General features: G+C 49.2%; 1 protein-coding gene and 1 long non-coding RNA gene across 5 annotated transcripts in view; one reads left to right on the forward strand and one right to left on the reverse strand.

Moving 5' to 3' along the window:
- SHISA6 (shisa family member 6) overlaps nt 1-13,912 on the reverse strand; it is a 137,607-nt gene that overhangs the window by 97,102 nt on the left and 26,593 nt on the right. For all 4 annotated transcript variants that reach the window (XR_010349841.1, XR_010349840.1, XM_064395988.1 and 1 more), the window contains exon 4: nt 8,381-8,476. Coding sequence is in view for 2 of the 4 variants with exons in the window: in XM_064395988.1 (XP_064252058.1) it covers nt 8,381-8,476 (96 nt within the window). In the remaining 2 variants the exon portion in view is untranslated. The remainder of the gene's footprint in view (nt 1-8,380; nt 8,477-13,912) is intronic.
- On the forward strand, nt 6,170-7,538 carry LOC135284446 (uncharacterized). The gene is made up of 2 exons (XR_010349842.1): nt 6,170-6,310; nt 7,431-7,538. It is a non-coding gene; the product is annotated as an uncharacterized LOC135284446 (long non-coding RNA).

A 13,912-nucleotide genomic window follows, 5' to 3' on the forward strand; every position in this document is an offset into this window, starting at 1 on the left:
GCCTCAAACACAAGATTTTGGCTTCCACTGTCTCTAGGAGAGAAAGAAGAGACAGCCCCAGTCCTGTCCTTGTCCCCAGGGAAGCCCCTTTGGTCAGGCCAAGTCAAAAATGCCAAAATCAGTGGATGGGTGAGCAATGGGATGTCCAGGGGACAAAAGGCTCCCTTTCCACTCCACAGCTGGCTCCGGAGCAGCCCCAGGGATCTCCTGGTGCAGCAGAGATCCAGGTGCTCCCTGCCCAGCTGTGGCCACCTCCCTGCAGCTGCAAGGGACAAGGAGCAGCTCCAGGGAGGCTCAGAGCAGCTGCCAGCCCTCCTGCTCCTGTCTAAGAGTGCGGGGCAAATGCCTTGTGTGGGAATTTGGAGTGAATTTTGGGTGGGAGCTCTGAGCTGCTTTAGACGCTGCCATTTGTTTTTCTTATCTTCTACATAGGATGGGCGATCCTGCTCACATCTTCACAGCATGGCTCAGAATGTCTCAGACTCTCAGTTGTAAGACCTTTTAAGGATTTATTGACAAATAAAACACTGCCAACAAGGATATTTATGCTTTTGACCCAATCCTGAAATATTTTGTCCTATGGACCCATGCTACAGTGTGAGCTTTCTTAGCCAGTCATATTATGGCACACAAACCTACAGTGGTACACTCTAAAACCTCTTGTTACCTTTGTAACTACCTTTATTTTTATATATCTTAAATTTTAAAACCCTAAACTTTCCTCTGCTTAGCTTAGCTTTTAAACTACAATTCCACATTCTCGCTTCTGTCACCTCAGTTGGGATCCTTTTCCAGTCCTGAGTTTAATTCTAAGTTTTGCCTTCCAGAGTTCTGAGAGTTCCCTGCAGTTCAGATTCCAGCAGGAGAGCCTCTCCCAGAAGGCTCTGCCCAGGTTCCTGCCCAGCCTGGGCAGCAGGACACAGCTCCTCAGCTCTGCTCCTTGCAGAAGGTGACACCAGGGACTGAGGGGCTTTTGCTGCTGTCCCCCCATCCCTTCCCACAGCACTGCAGCCACTGGAATGTTTTCCATGGCCTCCCCCTGTGGCTGTGTTCGAGGGTCCCAGGATGAGGGAAGGGATGAGAGTCTTGACTCCATGTTTCAGATGGATATATTATTATATATTATATTATATTATATTATATTATATTATATTATATTATATTATATTATATTATATTATATTATATTATATTATATTATATTATATTATATTACTATACTAAAAAAGAATAGAGAGAAAAGGATCCATCAGAAACCTGGAATGGAATGGAATGGAATGGAATGGAATGGAATGGAATGGAATGGAATGGAATGGAATGGAATGAATAATAAAAACCTGTGACTCTCAGAGGGTCCACACAGCTGGACCATGGTTGGCCATTAATTAGAAACAACAACATGCACCAGTCCCAGATGCACCTGTTGGCAAACAATGTCCAGAGCACACTCCACAGCCATCAGATAGTTCTTGTTTACATCTCTTTTCTGAGGCTTCTCAGCTAGAATAGGAGAAAAATCCTAGCAAAGGATTTTTCATAAAATATCACAGTGACATCCCCCTCTCCTCCCACCTGGCTGATGCCAGGCTATAAAAACCAGAGCTGTCCAGGCTCTGCTGAGAAATGGACGGGCCGTGGCGGAGGGAGGTTAAATAATTCAGAGTGGTTTGAAATGTCCTGCTGCGTCATGGAATGTTCCTGCTCAGCTCCAGGCCCCCCCCACATCCCAGTGATCCCAGTTCCCCGTCAATGCAATTAGGAATACGCAAGGCTTGGATTAATCCATGTCACCGTGATATTTTCTGAAAAATCCCTTCACCAGGATTGCTTCTCCTGGGAAGCTGAGAAGCCTCAGAGAGGAATGTAAATAATAATTATCTGATTTGCTTCTCCTGTTTTGCTGCTTTGCCATGTGGTAGGTGATTGTTTCATTGGCTTCATGCGAATTGTTTTAACTGAATAACCAATCACCATCATGTGTGTCGAGGCTCTGAGGAGTCACGAGTTTTTATTCTCATTCTTGTTAAACCTTCTGGTGTATCCTTTCTCTGTAGTTTAGTATAGTTTTAGTATAGCATTATAATATAATATAATATAATATAATATAATATAATATAATATAATATAATATAATATAATATATGAATATATCAGCCTTCTGAGAACATGGAGTCAGATTGATCTCTTTCCCTCGTCCTGGGGACCCTCCCAAAGACCACAAACCTCGAATCAGGATGTGGGTAATCTTTACCAAGGCACGATGGAAATCACCCAAAATGATCCAGGATAAACAGAAGGTGATTCATTGGCATGCAGCGGGCTGGGGCTCCACAGCTCTCCATTGATGGGATTTCTAACAAGTGTTTAAGGACCCAGCACACCTAACCCTCAATTTTTGCAAATCTATTCACGGCAATAGGTGCAGGTGTGAAGAAAAAAATGATCTTCCAAGTTCTGCCTTCGCCCGTGCTAATGAGTCTGCTGCGAGTGTGGATTACTAATGATGGGGGGCAGGCAGTAAATTCCAGCCTGGAGCTGATTCACTGCGTGTTTTGTAGCTGTGCTGGGCCGAGGAAGTTGTGACAGATGTAATATAAGACCCCAAAATAACAAATTAAGGGTAGAAAGCAGCGCTTTGGGAGCGGAGCTGGAGCACAGAGCTGCAAGCCAAGCAATGGGGAACCAGCCGTGGCAGCGGGGAACCAGGGCACTGCTGGAGGGAGGAATCAGAGCTCTCAAACTGCTAATGAGGAGCAAATTAATAAATCTCTTCTCTCCCACTCATCTCTGAATCACATTTACAGCCAGTGGAGCGCCAACCCCGCTGGTCCCAGGCAGTGGCTGTGAAAGGGGCTCAGTTTGGGGTGCCCCAGAGGGGCACTGGGGCCAGCCCCGGTGTGCCAGCTGCAGCAGCTGCACATCCTCAGCCAGCTGAGGTGGCTGCACCGAGGCTGGATTGCATCCAGAGCTGTCAGTGCTGAAATGCAGAGCCTGCCAGGGACCCTGCTCCGCCTGCAGGACAAGCAGCCAAGGATGGGCAGTGAGGGAACACCATGGGTGGGAGACCAAAACATCCCGGGGGGAACGGCCTGCTCCTGGTGACACAGGATGTCCCCAGCTGCCAGACAGTGAGGCAGAGCTTTCTGGATTTAAGGAGAGACAGGTTTGGGCATAAATAAACAGGCAGCAAAGACTGGCATCTGGCTGGGAGCACTGGGTGGCAGGTGAGAAACTGGCATCTGGGGGGGAGGTGAAAATGAGTGTGGAGGACCGACCTCATGGGGACCTGCAAATGTAAGGATGAGATGGAGGCACAAATGAGAGACGTTAACAGAAACTCTGACTGATTTTAACAGCACCTCTGACTGATTTTAACAGCAATTCTGAAAGGTTTGGTTTAAAATGTGTGTGTGTGAATTGTTTTGCACCATCCTGATGAGTTTTGGGAGTGTTCTGGCTATGTCTGAGGGTCACACAGAACAGCCTGAGCCCTGGGGCACTGATTCTGTGCTCCTGTCTCCACAGCCTGAGCCCCTGGGAGCCACTGGCACACAGAAGCCACGAGGCTCAGCCACCCTCACCCCAGCCACTCTCCCTGCCAGCCTCCTGTCTTCCCACAAACTCCTGCAGCTCCCAAACCCTTAACCCTGGAGGCAGCCACCTCCCTCTGCTCTGGCTCCAGCAATCTGGCTCTCTCTGCCCACATGCCCAGGGAAATGATAATTTTCTAAGGTAGATCAAGGACAAATTTCTCCTTTTGAATGCCCACACAGAAAGGGGATGTTCTCCAGGGGTGATGCTGGACCTGAGGACAGCATCCACCTGGGTGTAAGGTCCTGCTCAAGCACAAACACCCTGTTCCCACCCACCAGGCACAAATCCTGTGTCCCCAAAGCCGTGCCCTGAGCCCTGTGCCCACACCCGAGGTACAAGACAAGAGAGAGCAGAAGCCCAGCAGGCAAATCCCACATTTGGGCTGCAGATCTGCCGGATCTGCACAGCAAATCACAAGATCAAATGCTCTGGGGGGAGCTTTTGCTGCTCAGTCACAGGCTGGCTGTGCCCAGCAGGTTTGCACCTTGCCCACGCTGAGGGTGATGCCAGCACAGGGGGCTGGGGCTCTGCAGCCACACGTGGCTCATCCCTTCCTCTCCTTCCCACCTGCTGGCACTTCAGAATATCCTCAGAGTAAGGCTGAGTGAGTAAAAATTTAAAAAAACACTCCTGTTGATGCCCTGGCTCAGAGCACACCTGCCAGGGAATCCAGGCACAGCCTCGGACCAGGAGGGAGAGGTTCCATTCCTGGAAGAGTTCTTGGGCAGCTCGGGGGACATCTGACTCCTCCAGAGGCTTCCTGCCTCTGCAGCTCCTCCAGGATGTGCCATAAGCTCCAGGGAAGGAGCAGGTTGTAGGAACAGTTCTGTTTTCCCCTGTGAAGTGACCCTGCAGAGGAGCCTAAACCCCCTGTGCCTCACTGCCCCTGCCCTTGCACTCAGTTCAACTGGGAAATTCTGCTTTTTCCTGAAAATAACCTCCCTGTTTTTCACACTCTTGCAGAGCTACCAGGAAAACAGAGAAGCTGTTGAGTGCTGACCAGAGGTTATCATCTGCTCTCCAGAGCTCCTGCTGCTGGCCCAGACTGAAACCCAGGAGCTCCATTCCACTGGGGAACTATTGTCAAGCTCTGAGACTGGGAGCAAAAAACAACCACAACCAAAATAAAAATCCTGGTTTTCCCCAAAACCCAGCAATATGATGTGGGGCAGGCAGTGTGGAGTGGATGTGCTCCCTCTCCAGGGTTTATCCCTGTGGCTGTAAATCCCTCCAGGCTGGCTGGGTGCCCAGCTCTGGGGGCACAGGGTGGGACACAGGCAGTGTCAGGACGCTCGGAACAGCCTGAGGAAGCTGGGATTTAAACCAGCTTGGTGCACAGAGGGGTGAGCTGGCTCCTGTCTCCCACGTGTGTCCCCGGAGCACTGAACCCTCCCACGGCACCACCAGCAGCAGGAGCTGCTCCCCCGCAGGAATGTGGGATCCATCCTCCCTCTCTGGGGCTCAGGTGCCCTGTGCCCTCCCTGTGAACTCCTCAGAGGTGCTGGCGTTTAATTCCACACGGAATTTAAGGCTGCTACCTCAGAACCAACCATCCAGCTTCCTCCTACCTCACCTCGGATGAGATCAGCCCTCATCCAGGGACTTGTACAGCCTGAAGAGCAAAGATTCACCCCTGGATCATCCTGACAGCAGAGGAACTGCCCATGGCTTGGAGAACTCATACTGGAATGGCTTCAGAGCCCTCAGATGGCAGGCAGTGAGGCATGGCCCAGTGGAATGCCATGGCAGAGCCATAAATGCCCATCCTGCCCAGGCTGGGCATGGCAGACGTGTGGATCTGCTGCTTTGGTATCCATGGTGCTTTGGCATGTCTCACGTCTTTGTCTTCTGCCCGAAATAGATGAGCTCTTAAATATTACTCAGCACTTGGAGTTCTGCCACAGCACAGAAGACAGTTGAGAAAACACCAAAAATGTGTCTCCCAGAGCAGAGAAATATTGAGAGGAACTTCAAAGGCTTTGTGCAGTGCAGGGGCACAACCCTCTGCACAGGGCAGGCTGAGGTTGTTTGGCTGAAGTGGAGGGTGTAACACAAGGGCTGGAACTGGAACAGGACAGAGCCTGCTCACCTCAATGGGAATAGGAGAAAACGGGACAGAACCTGCTCATCTCAGTAGGAATAGGACAGAAGAGCATAGAACCTATTCTTCTCAATAGGAATAGGAGAAAACGGGACAGAACCTGCTCATCTCAGTAGGAATAGGAGAAACTAGCATAGAACCTGCTCATCTCAATAAGAAAAAACAGGACAGAACCTGCTCATCTCAATAGGAATAGGATAAAATACCACAGAACCCACTCATCTCAATAGGAATAAGATAAAAGAGCACAGAACCCCCTCATCTGGATCCCTGGCTGAAGCTCTCTTACAGGTATTGGGTGGTGACTTCCAGCTGCACTCAGGAAATCTGTCACACAATATTTCCCCAAACCCAACCATTTCAGGCACAATCCCCACGACAGAACCCCTCAGTCCTTTGTGACACCCCACGTGCCCCCTGTCACAGCACAGACAGACAATCAGGTCATGTCACAGACAAAGACAAAGCCACACACGAGCACAAGCAGGTCCTGCAGCAGGTGTGAGGGGTTTGTCACTCTCACCACCCAGCTGTGGGGGAATCTGCCGTTAAGAAACTGGAAAGGAACATTACAGCACTGCTCAAAAGCCAGGTGGATTTACAGGCAGCTGAAAGGTAAATTCTAAAGCCAGCCCATTCTGATGTCTATGAACAACCAGGATATTCATTTCTTCAGAGAACAAAGCCTTTTGTTCCATTTGGAAAGCACCCCCTGTGGTGGATGAACAGGCTGCATTCCCACTGCCACTGTCCCCCCTTGCCAGGGCCAGGGAATGTGCTCTGGGAAAGGTGTGGAAACCCCTGGCCCACCTACAGGAGAGCAGAGCCCTGAGCCTTTGCAGCTAAAGGAGGAGAGGAGGTTTTCTTCTCGCCTGGGAAGGAGCTGGGAGCAGAATCTTTGTCCTGGGAGGTGCCTCAGGGGTGTGAGGTGAGGATAACTCACCTGCCTGAGACAAAGGGCTGGGTTTGCAGCCCTGCTCAGGGATCTCCATGGCTTGGTGGAGCCTATCAGGACACCCCACTCCTTGGACCATCACTCCTGGGGCACCTTTGCTACCTGACCCTAAAAACACGTTAAAATGAAAAATACGTCCTGATATAAAAGCACATAAAAACATGTCCTGATGTGGCCATAAACCTCCCTTGGGATGGGGACACCTTGTGTGAAATGTCACCATGACTCCTTCCTTGAGCCTGTGCAGGTCCCAGCCCCTCTGAGGCTCCTCTGCTCCCCTTCCCTCAGTGCAGAGCTGGACTGGGATTGCAGGGATTGGAGAACAAATCTGGGAATGCAGGGATGGGATTACACATCTGAGATTGCAGGGATTGGAGAATAAATCTGGGATTGCAGAGATTGCAGAACAAATCTGGGATTGCAGGGTATTCGATCACAGGTCTGGGATTGCAGGGTACTGGATTATAGGACTGGGATTTCAGGGTTTTGGATCACAGGTCTGGGATTTCAGGGTACTGGATTATAGGACTGGGATTTCCGGATTTTGGGTCACAAATCTGGAATTGCAGGGTATTGGATTACAGGGTTTTGGATCACAAATCTGGGATTGCAGGGTACTGGATTACAGGACTGGGATTTCAGGGTTTTGGATCACAGGTCTGGGATTTCAGGGTATTGGATTACAAGTCCCACGGGTGCTGCCTCAGCCTCAGTAAACTTTATTTAAGCACACACAGACATACACAGACAATATACATATATTTGTTTCTTCTCTGACAGTTCTACAGGACCAACACTACTTTGGATGACACCCGTGGAGAACTGGAAAAAGTGCAGGAAATGTAGTTGAAAAAATATAATAAAAATTAAAATATCAAGGTCCTTTAATCATTTGTGAGTCACGGTCATCCACAGAAACAACACAGGAGCGTTCAACCAGGCGAGCACGAGGACACAGCTCCACGTACAGTACATTGCTCTAGAGAGGAGTCTCCACATACATTGTGTCTGGGGGAGTACAGCAGTCTTGGGGACACAGAAGGGGACAGGGATGGCACGTGCACCCCCGGTGTCACAGCCAGGCCACCGGCGGCACTCGGCACGGGAGGACACTCCGAGCACTTCTGCACACCAGAAAAACTCACCAAACAGGCAACAGGGAGCACGGCCCGGGGTTGTGGTGGCACCAGGACGTGGCTCTGGTGGCACCAGAACGCCCTGGAGGTCGGGGTGTTTGTGTCAAAGCTGTCTCTGCACAGATATTTATATACAGTACATGTACACAGAACATACACACAGCAGCAGATGGAGATTTCTGTGGTTTGCTGTTTGTACATTATATCACAGGTTATAGGAACACAGAAAATATAGGCTTCGGGAGCTAAAAAGAAATAATTTTATAAAATATTCGTCATAACCCCCCCGTTCCCCCCACCATCTAAATAAAGGAAGAACTAAAACAAAAGCCCAGAAGTCAAAGGGAGGAGCTCCAGCCCCGCAGTGTGGAAGTGCTCACTGCCTGCCCTCCCCTCTGGAGCAGCCGGGAGCACACAGAGCGGCAGGAGCAGAGCCACTGCGCAGCCCGGGGCAGCCTGTACCGCCCTGCCAGGACCCGCAGGTCCTGCCCCAGCCCAGCACCGGCCCTGCCGCGCCTCGGGGCACCCAGCTCCGAGCTTCGGATTTCAAACTATCGTTTCGGCTTATTTAGCAAAAAATGGTTTCCACTGTACCCTTCGTGTGTCCTCTTCCTAACGTGACAAACCCGGAGGAGATGAAATTGTGGAGATCTGGCCCTCCGCTGCGATAAATATCCTTTCCATAGTGACCTGGAAAAGGAAAGGGAGCAAAGACACCTTCAGTCACTCTGTCTCTGGGCGCATACATATATATACACATATATTTCTATTTAAATATAATGTATAATATATAATATAATATAATATAATATAATATAATATAATATAATATAATATAATATAATATAATATAATATAATATAATATATAGTATCATATATACCATATAGTATATACTATATACTATATAATATATAATATATGTGATATATGATATATACGATATAATATATACTATATAATATATAGGATATAATATATAATATATATAATATATTATATAGAATATAGAATATAGAATATAGAATATAGAATATAGAATATAGAATATTTGTACTTGTGATATATTTATAGTCTCACATTTCCATATATATTTATACATGTACATATATTTTATATACATATATCTCCCTATATATTTATGTATATATTATATAATAATAATATTACAATATACTACTAATAATATAGAATATTATTATAAAATTATGTTACTATATTTTTACATTTATATATGTCTATACATAGATTTATATATTTATATTAGTATTTACATTTATATTCTTTATATTTCTATTTAATTTTATTTTTTTTATTTATATATGCACTATCCAGCCCTTCTGTCACCCTCACACACATTGCACAATTAAAGGCACCCCAAGAGTGGCCTAGAAAACAACACCTGCAGCCACATCAACACCTGAATTCTTTGCTGGCAAAGATTTTTGAAGAACAACTGCACATGTTGGAAACTGCCCAGGAGGGAGCAGAATCTGAGAGGGGAAACACCAAAATGCCAAATCCAAGAAGCAAATCTTCGGAAATTGGCTCACCCTGGCTCAGACCCACCTTTGCTCTCCAAGGCCTGGTCCCAGAGGGGATCAGAGATCCTCCCCCTGCGGCTCCTGCTGCCAGGGGTTTGCCCCCAGGTGCCAACGTCCCCCTGCCCAGGCTGTCCCCGTGTCCCCACAACAGCAGCACAGCAAATTTGGGGTTTGGGACAGCTCCTCAAGCCTCCTGAAAAGACCCCCAGAGCTTTCCCAGTCCCTGACAACACTGTAGGTTCAAGTGACACCCAGCTCTTTAATATTTTAATACATTAATAAAGGAAAAAAAAGAAAAAAAGAAAAAAGCAGCCTGCCTCCCTGTTACCATGCTCAGCTCTGAAACGAGGACACAGATGATTTTTCAGATACTCTTTATCATCTCCTCCCTTTTTCATGTTGTTAATTTTTCTGTTCCTATTATTCCAGGATGAGGCAGAGATAAGGAAGGTGCAGGGGGAGGGAAGGGGGGCGGCCTGGGGGGCTGCAGGGATGCAGCTGAATCCCAGGGAAATTCCACTTTTCCCTGGTTTCCTGCCCGAGCTGCGGTGGCAGGAGGTGCTGGGCTGGGGCAGAGCTGGGTGGGCAGCACTGGGCAGGACCAGGGGGGTGTCCAGGCTCCGGATGGGGTCAGCTGGGGCTCTGTCCTGCCTGGCCCTTGCTGTTCCACCAAATCTGGTTGTTCCCACCCTATTTCAGGCTCTCTGGCAACACTTTGGGAATGAGAGAGGCTTTGGAAGTTCCCTGTTTCCCGTGCAGCCACTCACTGTCCCCAGAGCCCCTGCAGAGGGTACTGGGTTAGGCCAGCACCCACCTGCCCCCCAAGGTCCCCAAATGTCACAGAGTCCCCGAATGGGTTGGGCTGGAAGGGACCTCAGAGCCCATCCAGTGCCACCCCTGCCATGGCAGGGACACCTCTCACTGTCCCAGGGACACCTCCCACTGTCCCAGGTGCTCCCAGCCCTGTCCAGCCTGGCCTTGGGCACTGCCAGGGATCCAGGGGCAGCCCCAGCTGTGCCAGGGCCTGCCCACCCTCACAGGGAACAATTCCTAATTCCCAAAATCCCATCCAGCCCTGCCCTGTGTCAGTCTGAAGCCATTCCCTGGGTCCTGTCCCCACCCTTGCCAATTCTCCCTCTCCACATTTCCTGTAGATCCTTTCAGGTCCTGAAAGATCACCTGAGCTCACCCAAAGCTTCTCCTGCCCAGGTGAGCAGTGCCAGCTGTGCCAGCCTTTCCTGCCAGCAGAGCTGCTCCATCCCTGGCATCACCCTGGAGCCTCCTCTGGGCTCTGCAGCAGCTCCAGCTCCTCCTGGGCTGGGGCAGCTCTGCAGGTGAGATCTGTGCAGGTGAGATCTCTGCAGGTGAGATCTGTGAAGGTGAGATCTCTGCAGGTGAGCTCTCTGCAGGTGAAATCTGTGCAGGTGAGATCTGTGCAGGTGAGATCTCTGCAGGTGAGGTCTGTGCAGGTGAGATCTGTGCAGGTGAGATCTCTGCAGGTGAGATCTGTGCAGGTGAGATCTGTGCAGGTGAGATCTCTGCAGGTGAGATCTGTGCAGGTGAGGTCTGTGCAGGTGAGATCTCTGCAGGTGAGGTCTGTGCAGGTGAGGTCTGTGCAGGTGAGATCTCTGCAGGTGAGATCTGTGCAGGTGAGGTCTGTGCAGGTGAGATCTCTGCAGGTGAGGTCTGTGCAGGTGAGATCTCTGCAGGTAGGGTCTCTGCAGGTGAGATCTCTGCAGGTGAGGTCTGTGCAGGTGAGATCTGTGAAGGTGAGATCTGTGCAGGTGGGGTCTGTGCAGGTGAGATCTGTGCAGGTGAGATCTGTGAAGGTGAGATCTGTGCAGGTGGGGTCTGTGCAGGTGAGATCTGTGCAGGTGAGATCTCTGCAGGTGAGGTCTGTGCAGGTGAGATCTGTGAAGGTGAGATCTGTGCAGGTGGGGTCTGTGCAGGTGAGATCTCTGCAGGTGAGGTCTGTGCAGGTGAGATCTCTGCAGGTGAGGTCTCACCTGAGCCCCCCTGTTCTCCCCATCAGGTCTGAGCTGGCTCCAGCCCCATCCCCAGCAGGTGCCAGGCCAGGAGAGGCTGGCACAGGCTCTGCCAGCCTGGGATGGGGCTGGAGAGCCTCAGAGGAGCTCCCAGGGCAGGCAGGAGGTGCTGACACTTGTGACAAACGTTCTAATAGAGAAACCATCCCACTCCCCTCCCACACGGGCTTTTTCTGGCCAAGGTCAGCCCAGTGCTCCCTGGAAATGTCAGCAAACACACACGCGGTGTTTGCACAGCTCTGGGAGGGCTGGCAGCTCCCAGTTTTCTTCTCACAGCTGTGGCAATGCGAGGTGGTGGCAAAAACCTCCCAGTGTGCAGACACCCCCCAGAAATTCCCTGAGAAGAGCATCCAGAAAAAAGAAGGAAGGATTTTCTGCCTCCATGGCAAACATGGTGGGTTCTGTGCCTTCTCCTCCCACCTCCCTCCTGCAAGCTCTGTTCTGGATTCCTGGGAAAGGAGGCAGAGCTCTGGAATTGTGTGTGCTCCATGAGATGTCTGTGCTGGTGCTGAGGAGCCTCCAGAGATGCTCTGGGGCTGCAGTGCCCCACTGGCTTTCCTTTTTCTCTAAAATGTGCTGCATCTCTGCTGTCCAACGAGGCAATTTTTGCTCCTGCCCCAGGAATTTCTGTGCTCGCAGGGCCAGCCACTCGAGCAGTGCCATAAATTCCCGGTTTAAACCAGGATAAAAGAGCCACACAAATATTGCTGCTACCTCCAGCTGAAGCCAGCTGCCTTTTACAATTCCCCCTGGAGAACCTGCTTAAGACACATCAAGAAGGGGAAGTTTATAAAAAAGCAAACATTTACTGGCAGATTGAGGATTCTTCATCAGCCATTTGCTCTCTGAACCTTGCTCTGCCCCTGCTTATGGAACATTGTAGTTCAATTAAAACATCCCTGTGATAACGAGCCATTAGCATTTGAACAGGAGTTGCATTTTCCCAGGAGAAACTCAAATTTGCAGACTTCAAGCAGCATGACTTTTCCCTTTCCACAGGTATATTACAGGATGCTACGTTTGCTTTTTGGTTTGTGTTTTTTTTTTTTTTTTTTTTATTCCTGCTCACTTGTGATCATTTCTTTCAGCCTTGCAAAATTGTGGGAGATTTCTGGGAGTGATTTTTCCTTTCAGAGGGGCCTGGGGACTGCTGGGGGTGTTGTTATTCAATTTATTTGCCACAATCCCATCCTGAGCAGGATGTTTCCCACTGGAAGTGAAGGGTCCCTTGGAGCAATCCCAAATGCCCAGCAGAGCAGAGGGAGCACAGACAGGGAAATTCCCCACTTCCTTCCCCACTGGAGTGGAGGTTTTCCTCCTTTCTGCCTCTCCCCGAGGTGCTGGGAGCCCTTGCAGAGCTGCCAGGGGCTGATGGAGCTGCCTGTGCCACGGGCTGGGAAGGAGCTCCTGGAACTCATCCCAGACCTTCCCCCAGCCCAGGCTGAACCTCAGCGTTGCCCTCTGCCCTGTGGTGAGAGCTGAGAAATGCCAAGTTCCTTGAAACATTCCTTTCAGATTCCTTGAGAAAGCGGTGTAGATGGAGTGATTTTCATTTTATTTCAGATTTCAGGGTTTTTTCACTGAATCACAGGATGGTTTGGGCTGGAAGGGACCTTAAAGTCCATCCAGTGTGGGAATGTGTTGTCAACCAGTAAGATCTCATAGAATAATAATAATAATAATAATAATAATAATAATAATCTATAAATTATGATCTATACAATAGTACTGACCAATGAACTGAGTGAGAATGTATTGTTAACCATTAAGATCTGACATAATGATGACGATGATGATAATAACAATAATTATTATTATTGTTGTTGTTGTTGTTATTATTATTATTATTATCCTATAAAATATGATCTATATAATAAAGATTTGGCTTTTCCTGCATGAAGAAAAATGGAGTCCCAGCTCACTTATGACAACACCCTTCTGTCCCCCCTCTCCTCTGGTGACAAGGCAGCAGAGTGCTCTGCCTGCCACACAAAAAAAGGCAAATATTCTTCAGGGCACGGAGCTCAGAGGGAACATTTCATTACAAAGGCATCCTCCAGAACTCACATATGGAACAACCTCGGCCACAAACTGCAATTACAACCCTGGCTCTGCTTTAACAGAATTATTAGAGCTGAACTAAAATGCTGTTATCCACCTCTTGGAAATGTTATTACTGAGCACAGATTACATCACCCCGAGAAGGGCAGACAGGGACTGGCGTGGACAGACTTTTGCAAGATGCACAGAGGTCTGACCTCAGCCTCATCACAAACTGCCCTGGGGAAAAGAGCCCTGCACCCGGGGAGGAGCCCTCACATCCAGCTCCTCAGCACAGGCACTGCCAGACAGATCTCTGCAGGAAAAGGAAAAAAACCTTTCATTCTTGGAGGATCCACTGCCTCCCTGCTTCTGGTGCTGATCATTTCTGCTGGAGTGATCCTTTTGGGGCTGTTTTACACATAGCAGAGCTGGAGTGATCCTTTTGGGGATGTTCCCCACATAACAGAGCTGGAGGGATCCTTTTGGAGCTGTTT

Source organism: Passer domesticus, chromosome 20, assembly GCF_036417665.1.
Source record: "Passer domesticus isolate bPasDom1 chromosome 20, bPasDom1.hap1, whole genome shotgun sequence".
Lineage (NCBI taxonomy): Eukaryota > Metazoa > Chordata > Aves > Passeriformes > Passeridae > Passer > Passer domesticus.